The sequence below is a fragment of the Myxine glutinosa genome, chromosome 5 (genome assembly GCF_964187855.1).
Source record: "Myxine glutinosa chromosome 5, kmMyxGlut1.1, whole genome shotgun sequence".
In the NCBI taxonomy this organism is placed as follows: Eukaryota; Metazoa; Chordata; class Myxini; order Myxiniformes; family Myxinidae; genus Myxine; species Myxine glutinosa.
The window spans coordinates 187,462,285-187,486,234 of record NC_136265.1 but is presented as its reverse complement, the minus strand read 5'-3'; the positions used below and the strand labels follow the sequence as shown (position 1 = coordinate 187,486,234).

Below are 23,950 nucleotides of genomic sequence, written 5' to 3'. Positions count from 1 at the left end.
TCCTGAGGGTGGACACACACTTGTTTCGGGCTTTGTGAAAGGAAATGAGATTTCCTTCCGTTGGATTTGCTTTCCAGGAGACGAAAGCAAGTTGTTTCTGGGCAATAGCCTCACCACACGATTCCGTGTACTATGGACGGGAGGAAGGGTATGACAACTGAAGACGGGATGGGATAAATCTGTGCATGAGAGAGAGCAGTTTACTTTGGAAGAATTTCCAGGATGAGTTGATGTCAGAGGCGGTAGAGATTGGAGACCAATCCAGATGATTTATGAATGCTTGAAGACCGTGCCAGTTGGCCTGAGTGAAATGCCAGACTCGTCGACGCTGAGGAGGCTCTCTGAAAATGGTCAGAGAGATGTCCACTTTAACAAGCACATGATCAGAAGAGCCGATTGGAGCAGAAGAAGAGCAGCACACATTTTCAGGGAAGTTAGTCATAACCACGTCCAGAAGAGAAGATTCTCCGTTGAATGAGATCCGGGTTAGGAAATTGACAGATTGTGTCAGTCCCAGTGAGTCACAGAAATCCTTTGCTGAAGAGCCATGGCTGGTGAGAGAGGTACCCACCCCCAGCCAACTGGCATGGTGACAGTTGAAATCACCACATATGAGGAAGAGAGAGTTGGGATGGGTAGATAGAAGTTGGTCCATATTATCAGACAGCGATATGTAGATGGAGTCATCACTGTTTGGTGGACGGTAAAACACGCATATGAACAAAAGGTGGGAGCGAAGGGGAAGCCGTAGCCAAAGGTATTCCTGGGGGTGAGGTGGAGAGAGGGCAGTGCAGGGCGAGTGAGGAAGAGAGTTTTTTATAAAGATAGCAACCCCACCTCCAGAACGAGGCTCAGGTCTATCATACCGGAGGAGGGAGTAACCTGGGAGAGATACCAAGGAATCAGAGACATCATGAAGGAGGAAGGTTTCTGTTAAGCAGATCACGTCTGGTTTGTCAGAAGCAACCTGTATGGAGAGATCAGTTAAGTTTGAGCGAAGGTCCTGGATGTTTGAGGTCCATACTGTTAAGGAAGAGGAAGGGGGAGCATCGGATACAGAACAGGGGGGGGGGAGCGGTAGGGCAGGATGTGGAAGAGGAGGAAGAGGTAGGGAGAGCTGTTGCAGGTGTGTCAGAGATTACAGAATAGCTTGGAGAAAGGGAAGAATGGGGTGGACAAAAGGTTTGATGGTGTTTGGGTGAGGCGCAGTGAGGTGTTATTTGAGGAGGGGGAAGAGTGAGGCAGAAGGTTGAGGAAGATGAAGGTGAAAGTTGGAAGGGGGAAGAAGCGGGGAGGACGCTTTGAGGAGGAGGGGTGAGAGGGGAGTCTAGGAGGGGAGGAGTGAGGGAGAGTCTCGGAGGGGAGGGGTGTGGGGGGAGTTTAGGAGGGAAGGGGCAGGGGGGGAGATTTGAAAGGGATGGGTGTTTGGGAAGATTTGGGGGGGAGGGGCAAGGGGGAAGATTTGACAGAGATGGGTGATGGGGAAGATTTGGAGGGGAGGGGTGAGATTGGATTTTGAAAAGTGTACGATTTATGGGAAACGAACATTTTTTGCAAAATGAGTTTCTTGAGACATTCGAGTCAAAAATACGTTTGAGGATGCTGAAGGATGGGTGGAGTTCTGGAGAGTTTAGGGAATGAATGAAAGATGCACTGTAAGAGATGGAATTTTTTTTTTGAATGAATAGAATTGGTGAGCAAGTCGAAAGCATCCTTTTATAGAAGAAGTAGAAAAAAGTGTTATAGAATATGACATAATAATAAAGTTCTTCAGGGGACAGATGAAACATGTATTAACAACTTGATCACGTGATCTCGAACAACGTGGTCGAAGAATGAAAGAACAAATAACGAAGAACGAAAGAGCAAAAGAACGAAGAACGAAAGAACAAATAAGAACGTGCAAGCGGATAAGAACAGGGAAGGGAAAAAAATTATTTTATTTTTTTTGAGATTTTAAAACAAGGGAGTATGGGTGAAAAGACCGTGAAAAACAGAGACCGACAGTAGTTGCAGGGCGATCGAAGAACCGCTGAGACAAAAAACAAAAGCCTCAAGCCAAGGTCTGAGGACACGGTAGCCTACTACTACTAGCACTACACTAGGCCTCAGAATACACGATACGAAAAAAACCGACGATTCTGTACACAGGTATGAAAAACCAACACCAAGAAACCTATTAAAGTCACCCCAATAGGTACATACACCGAAAGAAAGATAAAGATACGCCAAAAACACAAATGTGAAAGATCACTTAGCTTCGAAAGCGTGAGCGCATGGAACAGCTTCGAAAAGACGTGACCTCGCCGTGATCTCGCGCGAAGAAAAGACGTGATCTCTGCAACCACGAACCATCCATAAATGAGCCTAACAACTTGAAAGGGCGGGGCATAGAGTTTCAAATGACCACCGCTAGATGGCTCTCCCAGCGCAACAACAGCCTCTAGCCTCAGTCGTTCACAAGATGGCGACCCCGCAACAAAAGGCGTTTTGCGTTCTGCATTTCAGCAAGACTGAATCCGTAATTGCGGTGCAGCATGCGTTTCAACGGTGTTTTGGCATTGATCCGCCAATGCCAAAGAGCATTCGTCGTTGGTACTGACAATTTGAGGAAACAGGCTGTTTATTTAAGGGGAAGAGCCCAGGGCGACCACGCACCTCAGAGGAAAACGTGAGAAGAATTCAAGAGAGTTTTCTGCGTAGCCCGCGCAAGTCCACTCGTCGTGCCAGCCGAGAACTTGCGATCCCTCATACGACTGTCTGGCGTGTGTTAAGGCGACGTTGAATCCTGAGGCCATACCGGTTGCAACTGGTACAGGCTCTTCGTACAGGTGACAAAGGAAAGCGTGTAGAATTTAGCGATGCGATGTTACAGAACATGGAAGACGACAGCTTCTTACCGCGTTTGATTTTTAGTGATGAAGCAACGTTTCATCTAAGCGGTAAAGTTAACCGTCACAATGTGCGCATATGGGGACTAGAGAGTCCACACGAAACTGTAGAGCATGAGCGTGATTCCCCGAAAGTGAACGTGTTTTGTGCCGTTTCTCAAATAAAGGTTTATGGCCCTTTCTTTTTCGAGGGAAAAACAGTTACGGGGCAAACATATCTCGAAATGCTGCAGAACTGGCTCTTTCCACAACTTAATGAAGATTCCGATGACTTCGTTTTTCAGCAAGACGGAGCAACGCCACATTGGCACCTGCAGGTTCGACGTTTTCTAAATGACACACTGCCTCAACGTTGGATAGGTCGCACGGGACCCCAAGACTTGGCGCTACACTCTTGGCCCCCAAGATCCCCAGACATTACACCCTGCGACTTTTTCTTTTGGGGACACGTCAAAGACCGTGTTTTTGTGCCACCATTGGCGACTAATCTGGATGACTTCAAAAGCAGAATCACGGCAGCGGTGACTTCAGTGAAAGAAGACACTCTGAGAGACGTTTGGGACGAATTCAACTATCATCTCGATGTTGTCCTTGCAGCAGGTGGAGGGCACATAGAGCATTTATAAAATGGTTAGTAAAACTTGATAACTCATTAAACCGTTTGTAACTTTTTGTGTAATTGTAACATGTTGCCATCATGAAATATACTGCTTTGAAATTGGGTCCATCTTTTTGAAACACCCTGTATAATGTTATTACAGTATATTTTATCTCGAATGTATGGTCATCATCAGCAAAATGCTTGTTAAGACCAGTTTTTGATACAAACATTCTGAGCAATCTGCATGTATAATTTATTTTACACTAAACTGTTGAGATGGTGTGGTCATGTGTTGAGGAAGGATGAAAGTGACTGGTTGAGAAGAGTGATGGAAATGAATGTAGAAGGAAGTAGAGGACGCGGAAGACTGAGAAAGACTTGGCTGAAGGTGGTGGAAGAAGAAATGCGAGCAAGGGGGTTAACAAGGAGAGATGCAGAAAATAGGGCAAAATGAAGAAGATTGTCATCGGGACCGCAAGGCTAACCCCCGCTCTAGCAGGGAAAATGGCCTTAAAATGCCTGTTGCTGTTGTTGTTGTTGTTGTTGTTGTTGTTGTACTAAACTGTTAATTTCAGTTTCCAAGCAGTTTGAACTTCACCCATAAAACTATTTAGCGTGGCCATTCACAGTTCATACCGGAAATTAGTTCCAAGCATTAACTACTCCAGCACAAAAACAACTTGCTCTAAGATTTAACCAATAATGTGTTTTCCTCAATTGGAAATTGTGACCCCTGCTGCTTTGAATCTTGGATAGCTGTATAGTCTGCATGTTTAGTTGATCAAAACCACGTGACTGCACCATATTGCCACCTTCACGTCAGTATAACAATGTTAGTAGGCCCAATGTTCTCAGCCATTCCACAAATCCCAATTCCTTAACTTCTGCAACAATGTTCTGTTTCTGCAACACCCTTCTTTGCACAACTTGCAATCACAGCTATATTTTTATTTTCCAAAATGGTGAAGCATAGGGATTAGTTTATGGAAGCTTAAGCCATCTGGGGTAATGGATTAGGTGAGAGCTGATTGGTTATTCCCTCCAATTACAGTTGAAAGATGTGATTAGGTCTTGCTTTGGGACCGCAAAAGTGGACCGCTTCAAGACCTCCCTGCCGGATCTCCGTCTGCCGACCGTGTCACTGTGTCGATGGGAAATCATAAAGCGGCCCAGGGCTGCTCTGATAGACATCATGTGACTCATCTAATTTTAGGCCTATAACCTAAGTCACATGGTGTGATATTTAAGCCGCGATCAATGGTCCCCTTAACGGGTCTTTATAAACTACAAAATGAAGTCACCACCACAACCAGAATTTATCCGAGATCAAGTCAGGTTTATTATTACAAATGGCAAATGGCAAATGACATGGGGAGAGGAAATGGAATGAAGTAATGTAGTCAAATACATATGTAATAAATAAACCCCTTAACCCTTAACCTGATCATACGCACCAATTAAATCAATGATGAATGAAATTCCTTAATTATTTATCTTAAGGCCTCATGCACACATGATAGGGGCAGAGGGGTAAGAAGAGAACTGAAAGAATTGGTGGGTAAACCCGATGCAGAGTTGGTGGAGGCCGACACCAGGTCTGGCTTGGAACGGGGCCGCCACGTCCCATGGCTTGATTTGTGAGGAGAGGTTGTGGCTCGGGCCCGGAGAGGCATGGCTGGTGTGTGGCAGCACAGGCAAAGTCCACAGCTCATTTTTGACCGATTCCACAAGTCCTCACACAGTCTCTTACAGGTCCCCCAATCCTGCTTCCGTCTGCTCCACCCGCCTTTATAACCTCCCTCTTCTTCCCCCCATGCATCACCCATGATGCATCATGCCCTCTTCACTCACCATTGGCCGCCGTTCTGCCCGGTATACAGAGAGACCATTCACACTTAAATGGATTTGCTGGAGATAAACAAATAAACAGGGATAAAATACATAACTTCTGTCCACCCTCGGTCTGCTTGTTCCTTGTCTGCACTAGTTAATATACCATCAGGATTTTCATGTTCTCCACCACTTTCTTAATGTTTGATCATGATGTATGGGAAATCATTCACATTCTCCCGTAATACAGACGATGGCTGATTAACGTTAAAACCAGACTGACCCAGCTTCCAGTCATTGTCGTAAATGAAATCCTCCGTTGTAAATGGCATTAGTAAGAGGTGACCATCCCCTGCCTCGATTGCTTGTCTTTCTAGTATATCGACCTTATTAGTCCCCTATCAGTTTCACTGGAGGGGACTATAGGTTTGCTCTGCGTCTGTCCCGTCCATACCACTTGTGGTTTTTCAGACTTTTTTTCTTCCATATCCTTTAACATATTCAACTGAAACTTAGTACGTACATGGCTTTATTGTGATAAGTTAGAGACCAAGTTTGAGTTTCAGGGTGTTGTGTCAATTTTTCATGGAGTTATGCCCTTTTGGGACTTGGAAAATATCACATCAGTGGGGACATGTATTGCAAAGCAATTCTCGCTCTTGTTGTTACGTCCACCACCGATTACCTCCACCTACACCATTCTGATCATGATCATAATTGATGCACATGCTGCTCCTAAATCTCTAATCCCACCACCACCTCTTCCACATACGTACCATGTAGACACCAGCCTGACCTGCGCTAACCGTACCATGTAGACACCAGCCTGACCCACCACCACCTCTTCCACATATGTACCATGTAGACACCAGTCTGACCTACGCTAAACGTACCATGTAGACACCAGCCTGACCCACCACCACCTCTTCCACATATGTACCATGTAGACACCAGTCTGACCTCAAATTACAGATTCCTGCACTAACCTATGAGTGCACTGCTTCAGTGGCACAGCTGCACCCCCAGCCACCTGCTGCATACAAAAAAGAAGAAGAATAACAATTAAAAAAACATGGCCCCTAAAAACATAACATCTTGCAAATTTCTGAGCTCCTACAGCAGAAAAGAGATGAAGAATGAAACAATTGCATGTGGGTTTGAAATCAATATAATGGTAACCAATCACAATCGATATTTTGAAATACCAATGAAAACTTGCTTGAAATTCACTTGAGTGAGATCGGCGCACGGTCGCCATTTTACATTCGTGTTTGTGTTTGCATTCATGTAAATGTGTTAGTGATTGCATAATCTCAAGAATTATTGCAAGAAACACCATTTTACACTTAAATATTATCTCATATAAATGTATTTGTTTTTTTGAAGAAAGAACAGGTGGAAAAGTGCACGGGCTGCCTAAAACAGGAAACGGACTCTCTAATGGCACATGTTACAGGGGTGAGTGAAGTTTCTCCTCTCAAAAATAAATAATAATAAAACTTTGAATCCATAGAATGACGACTCGGAGAGAAACCACCAAAAGCTGGAAATGCTTCTAAACTGATTTAATAACTACCAATAAGAGCTGCCATGCAAATGTTGAGAAGTTGAAATAGTTACAGTCGACTTGGGAGACGAGTGATCATTAGGAAGACTGAAGACGGATGTGGTTATGGAATTATGAAAATGCAGATTTAATTATGGGGGGCGGCTTATGGTCACCTGACTACCTTTCAGGCAGAAGAAGTTGCCCAGAACGTGGAACAAGAGAATACAAATTTTGCCAAAGATTGCAAAAGGATGAAGAAGGCAAAAGCAAATTTCCAGCGCAGAAAAGCCGAGGTAATTATCGTGATGTTCTTCGATGCTCATCCTGATGAACTGTTTCTCTATGAAATGAAAGGCTAAAAATGTGTACCTGACACCCCATGACCTATAACTCAAAGCCGCAAATGTCATTAAAACCAAACAGGTGCAGGAGGAACTGGACCAGTGCCAGAGACGCTGCACTGAGCTGCAGAGCCAGTTGCGCTTTGTGCAGAAGCAGCAGGCCGAGCTTCAGGAGGCAGTGAATATAAAGGATTCCGAGGTCGAGGTGGGAAATGCGAATGGTTCTCTTTCTTTGTTACGAGGCAGAAATGTTCCTCTTGTGATGAATACTATTTTATTTTTAAAGGTAGTTTGCATCCCTTTGCATTTTTAAATTTGTTTTGATCAATTATAGAAACACTTTGTTTATGATTTTCATCCAGTAGCATTTGATCATCATCGCAAAGGCAGCAACAGCTCACCTCCAAGTGCTTTCACAGGAGCGGGTCAAATCCCATAGTTTTCAAATATCCTTGGGTAAAATCCCAAAGGCACAATGACATATTATTGCGGTGCAATAGTACTTGTGGCGTCACTTAATATATTTTCCTTGTTGGGATGTATGTTAGAGATACGTGGGGTAAGCAAACAGCACATTGCCAGGAACATATAGGTGAAGGTAACAGGGTTTTAGGTTGTACCATCACAGGGGGATAAATTATAAATCAAAAGAGGTCATGTTGACATTGTATAGGGATTTATTGAGGCCTCATCTGGAATATTGTGCACAGTTTTTGTCACCACATCTGAGGAAGGACATAAGTGCCACCAAGAGGGTGTATTGTAGAGTAACTAGATTGATCCCAGGCCTAGCTAAGCTATAAGCTAGGAGTGGCTGGAAGACATATGGCTTTTTTTAGGAGTACATTAGAAAGGATGCAATTGCAAGGGGATCTGATCGAGATGTTTTCGATAATTTGAAGGGTATCGGTAAAATATGTGTTGAATAATTTTTCTTCATAAAGGACACTGACATGACAAGGGGCCCAGTTTAAGAGTCAAGAAGAGGAGAGTTAGGATGGTAGTATGGCTTCACTCAGATTGGTGAATGTTGGAATTTTGTCCTTGCAAGGGCAGTGACAGTTCTTGGCAGTTGATTGTTTTAGAATTTAGGTGGCTAGGTATCTGAAAGTAATGCGTATGAGATGCGATTAATGCACATTAATGCGCATTAATTAATGCGTATGAGAGAGTATCATTGCCAGGGTTCGATGGGTCTAATAATGTCCTGCATTGAAACTCTTTGTAGTTCTTTGGATAAATATCTGAAACAAAGTATCACTTGTGCTTTTCTTGAAGGGCATGTCGAACTGCCTGGACCAGTTGAAGCAGCTGAGAACGCATTTTGAAAGTAATGAAGGTAAGTGTCATGCGGAAACGCTATTCCGCCATCGGTCTAATCGTCCGCTCAAGTGACGGCCATTTGCATCACGTGTGCGTCGAACGATCATCCAAAGCACCTGGCATGTCGCACACCGGACTCTATTTTTCACTGCCACTAGGGGTCGCTGTTTTATTGAGCCTGAAGTTAATGCAATGCCTTGTCTTCGCAGAGCTCGGACAAAAGAAGCAAAGACGTAAATTTCAGGAGATGATGGATGTTACGAAGGTATTTATTTATTTATTTGAAGCCAATATTTTGATGGAATGTTTAACAGCCTTTTTGGTTGACATTGTTTGGATAGGATGTAAAACGAAACAGTTGTTGATGTTTTATTTTTGTGATATGATATTGATGGCAGCATTTTTACAGTTGAACGTGGTGCTGAAAATCATAGAGCAGGAAGCGGAAGATGCGAAGACCAATTATTCCAAAGAAGTTTCGGCCATCAGGAGGCTCGAAGGTGGGCGTCTTCTCAAGAGTCGAAAATTTAAATTCCAGCTCGCATCGGATGGCAATAAACTGAGAACAAAAGAAAATCTTTATTATTTTTTTTCTGCACTCTCGTTGCATGTACTTTACATGCATGTTGTGCTCGTTAAGGAACATCTAGCCTTGCTTATGTCTCCACAGCTGTGCTTGAAAACTACGAAAGCAAGCGCGCGGTCCTGATGTGTGATCACGACAAACTGACAAACGGCGTCCGCATCTGCCAGCAGAAACTCAACATTATGAGCGAGATGTACCAGGAAAAGGAGATGGCCTTGCAGAAGTACGGCCTACTTATGGCAATATTCCATTGTCCACATTGTATGTACTTTACCCTGATGGTATAATGATTTACAGTTCAATCATAAGGCTCGGTGGCTTTATTTATTTATATCATAAATTTTACAATTCATATTGTAGCTGTGAAAGTAAGTTTTATGGGTTCGTTGGTAAGTGACAAATGGAAGCACTTATGCTCTGGCTGGCTGTCATGCTCCCTTTGGGTTCACAGGATAGCTCAAAGGTAGCACCCTCGTTTTATTCCTCGCTCTCGTTTCACAGTGGTTGATGGGAGAGCTCAGGAGTAGCATATTCACCTTTGAGCTGTTTAGTCTGCGCTATATTCCTGACTGCCATACTGGCATTTCACAGGCGGAGCGTTGCATCGGTGACATTAATTTCATGACCCGTCTGTCAGCATTGGATGCTGGTGAGAACTAGAGACCCCACACCGTATCTTTCATAAAGAATAGCGATCGCCACTAACACCTTGGCGAATTCTAAATCCCCGTTCTCATGCGCATGGACGCTGCATCAGGGGCACAGAACTAGCTCAGTGATGATGCTACCAGTGGGCCAATACAAATATATTTCCCCAGACTTAGTGACTTGATGGTTAGAGCGTCCACTCTGAATCTGGGTGGTCGGTTGTTCGAACACCGGTTATGTCATACAAAAGACTTAGAAAATGGTATGTGCTGCTTCGTTGCTTGATGCATCTAAAAAATGAGAGAGCATGGACAATCCTCATAGGTTGGCAATCATGTTCAGGCTTGATGGGCCGAATGGCCTCCTCCTGCCATGAAGGTCCTTGTGAGGAAGCTCTCATTATTTAATAAAGCACCAGTCTGTTTTTCAGTCTGTTTGCACTTCCGTTGTTAGTAGGAATGACATACATTTTGGCAGATTATAAAAACCAATTTTGAGAAAGAATAACGTTTGTGCGGTGTGTGTCACAGGAAGGTGACCCAGGAGGAGTATGTCAGGCAGGAGAAAGAACTGAAGCTTTCAGAAACTGACAAGAAAGTTCTGAATGCCCTGGTGGAAGTGAATAACTACAAGTAAGAGCTGACACACTAACATTGGCCTCGCCATTGGTTCACGCAGTATACAGGTTGCTCCCGCTGAGCAGTGACCACAACCTGCCCTGTACGGCCCTTTCCTGATGAAAACGACCAGCTGTCTGGAGACGGACTCGGCCGGTGTCAGGGCATGCCAGTGCCCGTGAGGCCTGTAATCAAGTTTTGTGCGAACGCCGTTGGCCTTTTGCCATCCCTTCTGTTTTCCTTGAGCCATTTTCAGTTCAATGCTTCATGTCATCCTTCCTTTGTTTTGCAGGAGCAAAGTCGACTCTCTCAAAGAAGAATTTGTGAAAACAGAAAGATCGTATAAGGACCAGGTAGGTTTGTCTGCACCTGTGAATGACAAACGATTCACGTAAACAGATTATGGCGTCTCACGTGACCTGCGGTTTGTTCGTGAAAAACTCCCAGGTGGCTGAGAACGAGAAAATGGTGCATGAAAACTGGGTGAGCCCAACATCCTACATATCCAGCGCCTGCTACAGACAAACATCGGGCTCATTTGCCCACCGCCATCCGTTTTGCCATTAGCCAGAAAAATGTGAAAGAAATTAACAAATTACGCGGTGTATTGTTTACCCGGCGTCCTTGTTTCACCCTTAAGTGGGTGGCAGCCTTTCGCTCGTCGCGCCGACCGAGTGACACAGCTCACTTGCACCTTTTAGCTTTCCCATCTCGAGCTCACATTTACCGAGCTGACTGTTTTGGCAAGTCTTCCAACATGTCCGCGTTAATTACACGTCGCGGGCGCACGCAGCTCGCCTCACGACGCGGCGGCCCTTCCCTTCGCCACGCTTTTTAATTGCGAGTGCCGCCGTTTTTTTGCAGTTGAAAGCCCGCGAAGCCGAAAGGGAGGCGGTGACGGCGAAGAGGGAGCTGCGTCGGCTCAGGGAACGGTGGGTGACCGGAACATCTATAGGACAAAAAAAAACTTGCATTGTACCAGCAACGGTGCTTTCAAAATGGCTTGTTTTGATGGTGACGATGTGATGTTGAGTCTCCTCGGGCAATGGTGGCGTTGCCTTTCTATGGCTGGTACGCACGGGTGAGTGTGTGGTATCCTACTCATTTTGCCGACCTCGGAAGGATGACAGGCTGAGTCGACCCCACCCGGCGTTAATTCAACGGGATCCCAAGCCCGCCGCCCTAGCCATTAGGCCAACACCAGGTTGTCATACCTAGCCAGTGTACTCTTTATAGGAAGCTTACTCAAATCGTAACAACCATCATTGGAATTTTTTCTTGTGATGTTTCGAGTTTCCACTCCGAGTCTGGGAGGTCGACTCTTTTTTTTTTTCTTTCTTTTTTGTATACAGAGTCGAGGCTCGTGAAAGAGCTAACATTTATCAAACAAACAAATCAAACAAACAAAGTATATAAAAAGGGGAGCGGTCGACAAGATGGGGAGAGAAGGGGAGGAGCACACAAACACAACATTTGAGAGCAGGGACATCGGGAGATGTTTTTGGAGGGAGAGGGCCTGGGGGGAGGCAGGATAGGTATAAAACGCAAGGACACCAAGGACTTCCAGGAAAGAGGTCGGCACCTCAAAAAGTGGATTTGGGGTGAAATTAACGGGGGTAGAAAAGATCAAGGTTTTGGATTGGGGAAGATAAGAGATGGTGGTGAACAGCCGTTTTAAAGACCTGGAGGGAGGAGTGGGATTGAAGAGAGTGAGGGAGTTTGTTCCAGAGGCGGGAGAAAAGAGGAATGAAGGAGTGAAGGTGAGCAGAGAGTTTTGATTTTGGCAGTTTAACCATAAGAGGGTTGCAGGCAGATCTTGTGCGACCTGTAGGAATATTTGGGGGACAGAGCCCAGAGAGAGCTGGGGGGGGGGAAAGGCCCGAGAGGAGTCGGTAGAAGACGGAAAGACCACCAACCTGTCTGCGGTGAGTACGTGAAAGGTCCTCGGAGATAGCGTCATCGCGGGAGATTCCAATGATTCTGAACGCTTTGATTCCAACCCCGCCCGAGTCACACGAAACACTTAAAATGGTACGTTCTGCTTCCTCGCTTGATTTGCAGCATTTAAAAAATAATGGAGCACGGACAAACAACCATAGGTTGGCAGCCTTTGCATAGGCTTGATGAGCCCTCTTACTTCGTGGAAGTTCCTGATCGCGGTACATCTGAAATCTCATTATTAGACAGAATACATGTATCATACCGATGTGCAGAAATATTTTGATCTTCATCGCAGCGGATGCTTCCTTAGGTATCGGACAGCATTGTGTGATTTGTTATAGTGTGAGTCACTTATTTTGAAAAAGTGATAATATTAATTAAGGACAGCATGATAACAGCACTCACAGTATTTTTCAACTATTTTTGTTGTATCCGGATGACATTGTCCTTTGATTTTATTGTTTCCTTTCCCAGAGTGTTGGAGATGGAGGCAAAGCTGTCACACTGTTATCAGACTCCCACTCCAAAAGGAAGTGCTTCAGCCCCCTATGGCTCTCCCAGAGGTACTCAAACAATTCACTTACCCTTATCTACTGGCAGGCCTGTTTGTTCCATTCCAAAACACAACATGCTGGAGCAATGCTGATAAGTAGAACGTTGATTAATCTCTGTTATATTACCTAAATGATGGTACCAATATGTTTTAAACAATTTCACTCTCATTTGGATAATGGCAACAATAATCAACAGACACCAAATAACTGTTAAAATGTTGACGAGGAAGGGGTTAATGATGAAAACCCACATCTGAATGTTGATTGGTACCAGGGGGCACCTCGTGAGTGAAGTCGTTCGTCAGGTGTGAAACGCTGATTTCCAAGATTGGCAGAACACCATCGGGTTGTCGTTTTGTTGTGGGCCTAGTTCTCATTTTAAAGGATACTTTTGTAAACCTTTAAACTCGTCCTCAGCTATGGTGAAGCTGATATTCCGACAAACTTATTTGCCATTTAAAAAGAACTAAATAACAAAAGACTCTAAAATATGAATCACTTCTCTTTTCAAACTCTGCCTAACTTCGTAACTCTACAGCATAATTGCATAATAGCACGACAAGTGCGGCCTGGAAGTATAAAAACCCACAATAACTGGCAGAAACAGAAAAGTAACATTGCAGCACAACTCAAAACATTACATTTAGGACTATTCTGGATACTACACCTATGCTCGCCCCATCTCGCATTTTTCTCATTAATGATCACCTATTGAACTTGTTCCACATTCTTTAGTACACTTTAACGCTGTTCAAGTCAAAACATGGCCAGAACAAGATTAGACTTTCTGCTGACCCTGACCCATGCTTGCTGTGCCATAGGTGGACTGTTATAGGCAATTTTAGTTCCTAATTTGTAACTGATGTAGTCGAGTGTAAAATGAAGACCAATTTGGCATGTTGGGGTCATAATTATACGGATTTTCGAAATGGTAAATTGGGAAGCAAAATTATTTGCTTCTTTTTCTTCTTTTTTGTCACGTAAACAATGGATCTCGCACCAGTGGCCGTGAAATGAACCATTCCCACCAATTTATTTGGCTTTATTTGCCTGCAAAACTGGAAGAAATTCTTCCAAATTGAGGAAATTGGCAACCAGTGGGAGGTTAGGAGGTGGCGGTGTTGGTTTTTTTTGAGATATTAAATTTGAGGATAAAGACAGAGACCAAAACAATAATATTGCATTGTTAGGTTCACGTGAAGATTGCCAATGTTCTGTTATTTTCAAATGATGAAAAGTACGGCTGCGCTTTTAATGGGAACTGTGAGCGAATCGTTGTATCAGGAATTCGTGACTACCATATTTCTTACGAGGGCCTGTTGAAAAGTAGTGCCTCCTAGTCTTTTTCTCCAAAACAGGTAAAGATATTCGAACGAAACAAAAAAAAGGTACAAACATCAATCTTTATTCTCCCACGGTGAAAATTTATTTCTCAACATAATCACCACTGCGGTGCAGACATTCCTGCCAACATTCAAGTAGTTTTGTGATGCTGTCAGGATAAATCTGTGCCACCTGCCGACTTAAGCATCGCTTCACAGTGGCCTTGATATCAGCGTCTGGAGAAATATGTTCTCCACGAAGATATTCCTCAGGTTTGGGGATGAGATGAAAATCTGACGGAGCAAAGTCCATTGTGATGTATTCCATTGAATGATCCACTGTGACATTACTCCATTGAATGATCCACTGTGACAATACTCCATTGAATGATCCACTGTGACAATACTCCATTGAATGATCCACTGTGACAATACTCCATTGAATGATCCACTGTGACAATACTCCATTGAATGATCCACTGTGACAATACTCCATTGAATGATCCACTGTGACAATACTCCATTGAATGATCCACTGTGACAATACTCCATTGAATGATCCACTGTGACAATACTCCATTGAATGATCTACTGTGACAATACTCCATTGAATGATCCACTGTGACAATACTCCATTGAATGTCTCGTACTCTCCGGATCCTAATGGTGCACCCAACTTTCATCTCCAGTCAGTCATGCCAACTCTCAGCTCCAGCGCTGCACCCTTCACAGCACTGAACATCCTGCTGCCCTCCGCCATCTTGACTAACGTAGCACTGAGACATCTTTTTTTAATCAGAATCGCAAAACTTCGCACCCACTGTTAGGAAGAACTCGTGTGCGGACGGCACATTCCAATATCCTGTTTTGGAGTTACCTGTTTTGGAGAAAAAGAATCGGAGGCATTCCTTTTAAACACACCAATGTGCAAAAAATAAAGGCAATAATGTTTTTTTTGCTGCGGTGATCTTCGGCTTATGATGGAGTTTGTCCACGTATCGCTTGCAGGCCGAGAACATTTAGGAGACATTTAATGCTTTAGCACAAATTACACTGACATCAGGAAGGCATGAGCAAATCAACATGGCATAGGGGATTTGCAACTGGAGTCAGAGCATTATGAGCTTTGTGCAAAGATAGGAATGCCAGGCAGGCCAAATGTCTTCAGTAATTTCCCTAACAGGCAACATTTGAATATATTCTGCTGCCTTCAATATATTCACACCTTTCAGTTTCAAATACTTTAGTTTTGTTTTTGTTTGCATGTGTCTGTGCAGCATCTATGGCACAGCAGTCTAACTTCTAACCTCTAAACTTCACGCAAATCCCTAGCCTTTACGGAACGACCGGAACGACCACGGAAAAATAGCGGAACGACCACCACTCATTGCCACCATTTACCGCAAGTGACGCCGCTCTGCATGAAGCAATGGAATCACTTTAACAGTAAATTAGCGTTAAGATAAATGTTACCAGTACCCGCTAAACCATACCCTTAGTTTAAGCCAACCTTTTCTTTTTCCCCATTATGCTTTGAAGCTCGGTATATCCCATTAGGGACCAAGGTGAATACATGGCTTCACATGTTAAATGTAAACTGTCAAACAAGAATGGCTCAATGTTTATGAACCTGCAAAACCTTGAACCTGTGAGTGAGGGGCTGCAATGGGAACAAGCTATTATGAATGTTATTCTAAACAGAAACCTTTGTTGGAAGAAGCATTTTGCTGTGGGAAACATACCTTGATGTTGGAACTTTAAGGTTCCACTGATTTGCAGTGAAGGCTTGTTACATCTGCCTTGTGAAAACCTTCATCCTGTGGAAAAGATATTTCGATAATAAGGGACAAACCTCGCGTCTCATTCTATGCAGATGTGCAAGGCCAGACATGAGCCCTCTCTGGTCAAGTTCATATCATCTGGATTTTTTTTGTCTTTAATGCTTTTACTGTGTTAATTACAGTTTGCTTCACATTTGTCAGTATTGATAGACTGTGAAAATCTGCAAATACTATGTTTATGCAGATGTGTGTATATATATATATATATATATATATATATATATATATATATATATATATATATATATATATATATATCTATATATATACATATATATATCTATATATATATATATATATATATCTATCTATATATATACATATATATATCTATATATATATATATATATATATATATATATCTATATATATATATATATATATATATATATATACACATATATATATATATATATATTTGTTTATGCTGATTTCAAGACCCAATTACGTCTCTTACCAGTAATTGGAAGGAATAGCCAATCCTTCGGAGTGTCAGAGGTGCACGTTTTAGTCTGGGCTGTCGCTACTGATTCAGAAATATGCAACGAAACCGGTCCAGTGACTGAAAGGGCTTGTGGCGTTGGAGTTCTCATGATTGTGCTGCTTGTGAATGCCGTAAAGTACAGGGCTTACTTTGTGGAGCTTTTCCTGGTTTCTTCATGTAGCCTTCCTTGGCTGGAAGTGCATACCAGTTAATTGATATGTAATCTTAGCTACCTGCAATAATCAATCAGGGGAGAACTGATTTGTTTTTCCCTCCAATTATGAGTGAGAGATAGGTATGTATGTATATACAGTCACGTGAAAAAGTAAGGACACCCCATGTAAAGTTTTGACTTTTTCAACATATTTCAACATACAGCTATTTGATCTTCATTTCAACAATATTGATAGATAAAGGTGATATAATATAACAAATATCATGAAACATTTACATTTTGTAGTCCATTGTATAATTTAAATAAACATAAATGCAAATTTCGCATGTGGAAAAAGTAAGTACACCCTTGGCTCTAATAGGTGGCATTGCCCCCTTTGGCAGAAACAACCTCAAGTAGGCGTTTCTTATAACTGTCTACCAGTCTCTGACATCGACTGGGAGAAATTTTTGCCCACTCCTCCATGCAGAATTCTTTCAGCTGTGCGATGTTTGAGGGGTTTCTTGCATGCACAGCTCGTTTGAAATCCCCCCACAACATCTCGATGAGATTTAGATCCAGGCTTTGACTTGGCCATTCCAGAACCCTCCATTTCTTTCTTTTCAGCCATTGCTTGGTGGATTTACTGGTATGTTTCGGGTCATTGTCATGTTGCAAGGTCCACCTTCGGTTGAGCTTCAACGTTCCGACAGATGGCCTCACATTATCCTCAAGCACCCTCTGGTACAATGAAGAATTCATAGTAGATTCTATGATGGTGAGCTGCCCAGGCCCTGATGCAGCAAAGCTGCCCCAAACCATAATATTTCCACCACCATGCTTTGCAGTTGGTATCAGGTTCTTGTGGTCAAATGCTGTCTTTGGTTTTCGCCAAACATGTCTTCTGGTACTGTGGCCAAATAGCTCAACCTTTGACTCATCTGTCCAGAGCACATTGTTCCAGAAGTGCTGGTCTTTGCCTAGGTGTTCATTGGCAAACTTTAGTCTTGCCTTGAGATTCTTTCTGGACAGCAAAGGTTTCCCCCTGGCACACCTCCCATGTAGATCAAATTTGTGCAGCCTCTTTCTAATGGCAGACTCGTGCACTTTGACATCAACAGTGGCAAGAGCTACGTGTAGGTCCCGTGATGACATTCTGGGGTTCTTAGAGACTTCTTTCAGCATCTTGCGGTCTGCTCTCGGGCTGAACATGCTGGGGCGGCCTGGCCTGAACAAGTTGGCAGTTGCTTGGAATCTTCGCCACTTGTCGATGATCTTCCGGACAGTCGAATGATTGATTTCAAATTGTTTGGAGATCTTTTTAAATCCCTTCCCAGACTCGTAGGCATCTATAACGTTCTTTCTGAAGGCATCAGAGAGCTCTTTTGATCTAGGCATGGTGACGCTGCACATTTCAACAACAAAGAGCAAACCAAACGAAATGTCTGAGGTTTAAATAAGACAGGTTCCTCCAAGATCCTCTCGAACGATGTTCTAATCATTTGCACCTGAGCTGGTGCACCTGATTCTAATTTTAGGTATTTGATGTGGTGTTAAATGTAGGGGTGTACTTACTTTTTCCACATGCGAAATTTGCATTTATGTTTATTTACATTATACAATGGACTACAAAATGTAAATGTTTCATGATATTGGTTGTATTATATCACCTTTATCTATCAATATTGTTAAAATGAAGATCAAATAGCTGCATGTTGAAATATGTTGAAAAAGTCAAAACTGTACATGGGGTGTACTTACTTTTTTATGTGACTGTATATACACACATATTAGATTGATGAACAGGGTTAAATAATTAAATTTATATATGTGGGAAAATTACATGCCCAGACTAGGAATCGAACCAGGTCCTCCAGAAAACAGTACTCCGACTGAGTATGAAATTTTCCCACATATACAGTATCAATTTTATTATTCAACCCTGTTCATCAATCTAACATGTATATATATATATATATACACTTTCTTTCCGCTCTCTTTCCTCTTTCTCCGCCATATATATATATATATATATATATATATATATATATATATATATATATATATATATATATATATATTAGGGTGGTGCTCAAAATAATTTTAAAAAAATATTTACTGGGACATGGCTTTATTTTGTTCCTTTTGTTCCAGAATGAAAAGACACCAAATATGAAAGCAATCTGATTTTATTTAGGGGTGCCACATCAGCCTTCAAACTAAAGGTGTCTACAAAACTTTTCTATATATGGATCGAAAGCAAAACCAGAAGTTTGTTTTATGAAAATCCACCCTCCACTCACTTTCTTTGTATTCTAGCAAACACAAGTTACAATAGCTGCACAAATAGCACTATATTGCTATGAAAACTCAAATTCAATGATAATCCAAATGTTCAGTTCATAAAATGAAGAGACACCATATCACATAATATTAAAAAACCCAAATATAATGAGAAATGTAACTCCTATTTCTGGGCCTGTTTCACCACTGTTGCCTTCTTGGCATCGGGGTACATCTTCCTGTGAGCAGCAACAACTTGGAGCAGAGCTTGCTTTTGCTCTTCATCCTTTGTAAGGAGCTTATTGTAGTCTTGTATCAATGCGACACCCCTTTCTGCCCTGTCGTTCACCACGACTAAGCCACTGGCGGCTTTCTTTGCTTCCTGAAAGCTGGTTTCTTGCTCCCATGAACCAGGATCCTTATCCATCCAATCAGTTGGGGTCCCTAGGATGCTGAAGAAATGCTTGGTGTGTTTTGTTATGAGGCCAGCGATTGACAGGGCGGTTCCTCGTTTGATAGCTGGTCTCTTTGGAGAGGGGTTTTCACCGTCATTTTTCAATGCTTCAATCATATTGATCTTGCTTTCTTTGTCAATTCTGGTGTCAAAGAATGCAAATGCCACTAGTACTGGGCTCATGTACCACGTGTGGCGGCCAAGTGCCTTCAAGGCTGCCTGAGCCATCTTCTGATTGATTTGTTCAAACTTTTCCAACTTCTTGAAGAGGTTAATGTCATTCAGGGGAGCCTCAATAGCTTGTGGAGCCAGAAACCAAGCCTGTACATACACAAGGCAAACAAAAATGTTGAAGGATCGGAGTTCTCTCGCCTCTCGAAGTGTCAAGTGGAACTCTGACCGAAACATGAACACCTGTAGTGAATATAATGCTTTTGCCATCCATCTGGCTCTGTGCATTGCTCCTGGAGCCATGATCTGGATTCCACGAGGTGGGATTCCTCCCATGTAGATGACAGTCAGTTCTAGGAGTTCACGATAATCATCTCGTGGCTGCTGATCTTTCAAACACACAAGAACGTTTTTGCTTCCAACACAGTGTCTACAGATCCCATTGAAGCCTTCCTCTCTGAGAATTGATCGTGAAGAAACTTCCTGTCCTCGGGGTTGGTGATTATGGCCTCCGAATCTGCATGCCTAAGATCAAACGTCTTCTCCAAGGAGGCCTTGAAGGATGCTTCCTTTTTCTCTTGGGTCGCACCACCCCGCTTTGCACCTTTTTGGAGGCTCCTCCATTCTTCATATAGCCTCTCCAAACGATGGATGCAGTGCTGCTTCGTCGTTGTAGGTAGGTGAGCTTTTTCCCAGAACTTCACAACCTCTTCAATGGTGAGGGTTGCACTCTCCCGGGCAGTGCGATTCTCCTTCTTCAGGTGATGAAAAAACAGGACAAGAGATTGATGCACAGTCGGGAGCTTGGCACCTTTGATGGCATCTCCAGAAGTGGACCCAAAGAGATACACATTATCCTGAGCCCGAGTTTTCAATGAAACACTGGTACTAGCACATGCCATATCTGCAAAATAAGCAAGAATGTGGGTAAAATCCTGTTAATTCTTACTCCACAGGGTCACTCTCTACAAAAGAGCCACAGTCAATAAGTTAGGCCTACATATGACACACTAAAAAAGCGTACCCCTGACCCCGGGAACCTGTACAAAACATGCATGAAAATTTCCCAGATAGTGATCATAGGAATTCTCAAAACTGTATGTATAATATATTGTATACATATAATGTATAATGTGTATTTATGTATATTTATTATTTAATGTATATTTACTATATATTTATTTTTAATATTATATTTAATGTATATATATAATTATGTATTTATTTTGTGTATATACAGCTGTGTATGTACAACTTGTGTATATACAGCTCGAACCCTGGTGTTGGGCTAGCGGCTAGGGTGCCGGCTTAGGATCCTAGGATCCTGGGTTCGAATCCCGGTCAATCGCTGAATTAACACCAGGGGGGTTGACTCAGCCTGTCATACCTTCCGAGGTCGGCTAATTGAGTACCAGTTCACTGGTAATTCCCTGTTTGTCGTTAAAGGCGGCAAAAAGGGTTGGCGTCAGGAAGGGCATCCGGCCGTAAAACATTGCTTCAAAAAGGGGACCGAAAAACAACAACAACCACGGTTCCCGAAAAAGGCCAACCCCCGCTTTGTGGGGAAAAATGGCCTCTAAAGGTGGTTTTTTTTATAGACAGCCCAAAAAATGGGAATTCCTATTTTTGCATGGGGGAAAATTCATCACTGATGTGGCACCCCTAAATAATATTGGATTCCATTCAAATTTGGTGTGGTTTCCTTTGACACCAAAAGGAACAAAGATAGACCATGTCCCGGAGAAAGGCTGCATTTTGATTTTTTGAAGCCCACCCTAATATATATATATATATATATATATATATATATATATATATATATATATAGACTTGGCATTTAATATGGAATATTTTTTTTGTGGGGGTGAACTTACATTTGAAGATGTCTTAGAACCAAAAGTTCATTGGAATTATGTTGAAATTATTCTAGATTTTGTTAATGTGACCTTTAAAAGAAACAAAAACCACATTTGACATTTCAAAACAAATAAATTGATCCTTGAAAGTGATGTAAACTGATATCGAACTCAATTCACGGACAGTACTGTGTTAAACTTCTGTATGTTTTCCAGAAGTATCTCTTTATTTTGCACATTAGCCAAAAAATTTTTTACCAAAAACAAAACTTAAATTACGACTGGGATTACAGACAGTAAAATTACAGTTCAGTACTTCGTGTAACCCCCACGAGCATTCAGGAGAGCACATCCATGTTGAGGCATGCTCTTCACGAGATTTGCCAAGGTTTGGACAGGAATCGCTTGCCATGCAGTGGCAATAGCCTGCTGCAATTCACGCACAGAGCTAGGCTGCTGGTCCAAGTTGTCGATTTGACACGTTAATTCTGCCCACAGGTTCTCTATCGGATTCATATCCGGGGATATGGCAGGCCACTCCATATGCTCTACACCACGGTCAGCAAGAAAGTGTTGGATCATGCGAGCACGATGATGCCATGCATTGTCATCTTGGAAGACAAAGTTTCCTCGAAAGGCTGCACGAGCAAATAGAAGCAATGTTTCTTCCAGAATGGCCCTGTACTTGAACTGGTTCAGGTTTCCATTCAGAACAACCAGGTCAGTTTTGCCCCCTGCATGAAAAGCAGCCCAAACGGTCACCCCACCACCTCCAGCTTGGACTCTTGGCACTATTCAATCTTCGGTGTAGGCTCCATGCACTTGTCTGCGCACTCGGACGCGGCCATCTTGACGATAGACCAGAAATCTAGACTCGTCACTGAAGATCACGTGATTCCAGTGTCTTGGCTGGCATTGACGGTGCTCTCTGGCCCACTGCAATCGGCGCTGGTGGTGCTGTCTTGTCAGGCGTGGCTTTCTCAGGGGACGCCTGGCACGATAGCCTGCTTGAACCAGCCGTTGGTTGACTAGCCTTCTGGATACAGGCACATTTGTCAGTTGCTGCCACTCAGCCCTAAGCCGATTAGCTGACTTGGAACGGCCATTGCGGACTAACCGGTGCAGCTGGCAATCATCCCTCCTTGTGGTTCTGCGGGGACGTCCTGGCCTCGGTATTGGAGTAGGGACACCCCTCTGAGCATTTCGTTTCAAGATCTTTTACACCTGACCTTGAGTGATGCCATACTGCCGAGCAATAGCACGCTATTTCATGCCGGAATTTCGTAAAGCCACCACTCCATGACAAATAGCATTGTCGAGTTGACGGACCATCTCCAGGGGAAGCGGCAATAACTTTTGTAGACGTGCAGCAGTTGTTTTCCACTAATACGGAACGCAACAACCCTTATATACCGAATTGTGAAGTCAATAGTCGAATGTACCTGTCCGTACAGTTTGCCACGCCACCTGTGATATAATCCTGTTAATGACTTCTTGCTGCGACAGACAATCGGTGACATGGTTCTTTTAACAAATAAATCACCAAAGCGTAAAAGAAACTCACCAGATTGATATACTGAGTTAAGAAAGTAAACCCAAGTCAAGAAAAAAAAATTTTTTCAAATTAAATGCCAAGTCTGTGTGTGTGTGTGTATATATATATATATATATATATATATATATATATATATATATATATATATATATATATATATAGATATAGATATATATAGATATAGATATATATATATATATATATATATATATATATATATATATATATATATATATATATACACTCTCTTTCCGTCAATGCTTCAGAGGCACTAATTGCCACCATAGGAGCACCAACGGCCTGAACACGAGATGGTCTTCCACCAATGGTTCCCCAGCCCCCTGTGACTTGAGGTGAAACTTTACCTGACCCCCGCTCGAGAAAAACCATGTGATGCTGTGAATGAGAACAATACCGCCTGTCAATCATCCTCCACTCTGCAGGTTTTTTTTAATTCGTGGCATTCGACAACTCAGTCAATGAGTCTGTGTTGCATTTCAGCCTCCTCCAAATTTTACACAACTTCCAAATTGAACTTCCTGTTTTCTTCTTTTTTGAATTGCCCTATCGTAGCTTCAAATCAATGATTTAAACATCAACTTTGCAATTTTGGATTAATTCAACTGAAAGCAAAGTCGTTCTAAATTGACATGTCCAGATGTGGTTGAAGGGAAATCCAAGATGGCTGCGCCCATGAAGATGGTGTCACATGATTATGGCTCTGACACCCTCCTCTCCCCCAGCCCCTCCTTCCCCCACCTCCCCCATGACACTCTCTGACACTCTGGGAACCAACTTCCCAAAGCGTCACGTATTTTGTCTGTGGCCTCTTTCCAAGGGAGACCATTCCATGCATTAACAACTCTCTGAGTGGAAGACCCTTGCGTTAATGTCGTCATAACTCTCCTCTTCTCCACTCACAAACTATGATCCCAAGTCTTATCGCTGT

At 42.8% G+C, this 23,950-nt stretch overlaps 1 protein-coding gene across 6 annotated transcripts in view; it reads left to right on the top strand.

Moving 5' to 3' along the window:
* Positions 1 to 23,950, top strand: part of LOC137426593 (uncharacterized) — a 276,611-nt gene that overhangs the window by 105,206 nt on the left and 147,455 nt on the right. For all 6 annotated transcript variants that reach the window (XM_068115254.2, XM_078779268.1, XM_078779266.1 and 3 more), the window contains 12 exons: positions 6,709 to 6,780; positions 7,060 to 7,164; positions 7,295 to 7,417; positions 8,491 to 8,551; positions 8,745 to 8,800; positions 8,945 to 9,035; positions 9,206 to 9,344; positions 10,300 to 10,401; positions 10,679 to 10,739; positions 10,834 to 10,869; positions 11,251 to 11,318; positions 12,802 to 12,890. In XM_068115254.2, the coding sequence (XP_067971355.2) occupies positions 6,709 to 6,780; positions 7,060 to 7,164; positions 7,295 to 7,417; positions 8,491 to 8,551; positions 8,745 to 8,800; positions 8,945 to 9,035; positions 9,206 to 9,344; positions 10,300 to 10,401; positions 10,679 to 10,739; positions 10,834 to 10,869; positions 11,251 to 11,318; positions 12,802 to 12,890 (1,003 nt within the window). The remainder of the gene's footprint in view (positions 1 to 6,708; positions 6,781 to 7,059; positions 7,165 to 7,294; positions 7,418 to 8,490; positions 8,552 to 8,744; positions 8,801 to 8,944; positions 9,036 to 9,205; positions 9,345 to 10,299; positions 10,402 to 10,678; positions 10,740 to 10,833; positions 10,870 to 11,250; positions 11,319 to 12,801; positions 12,891 to 23,950) is intronic.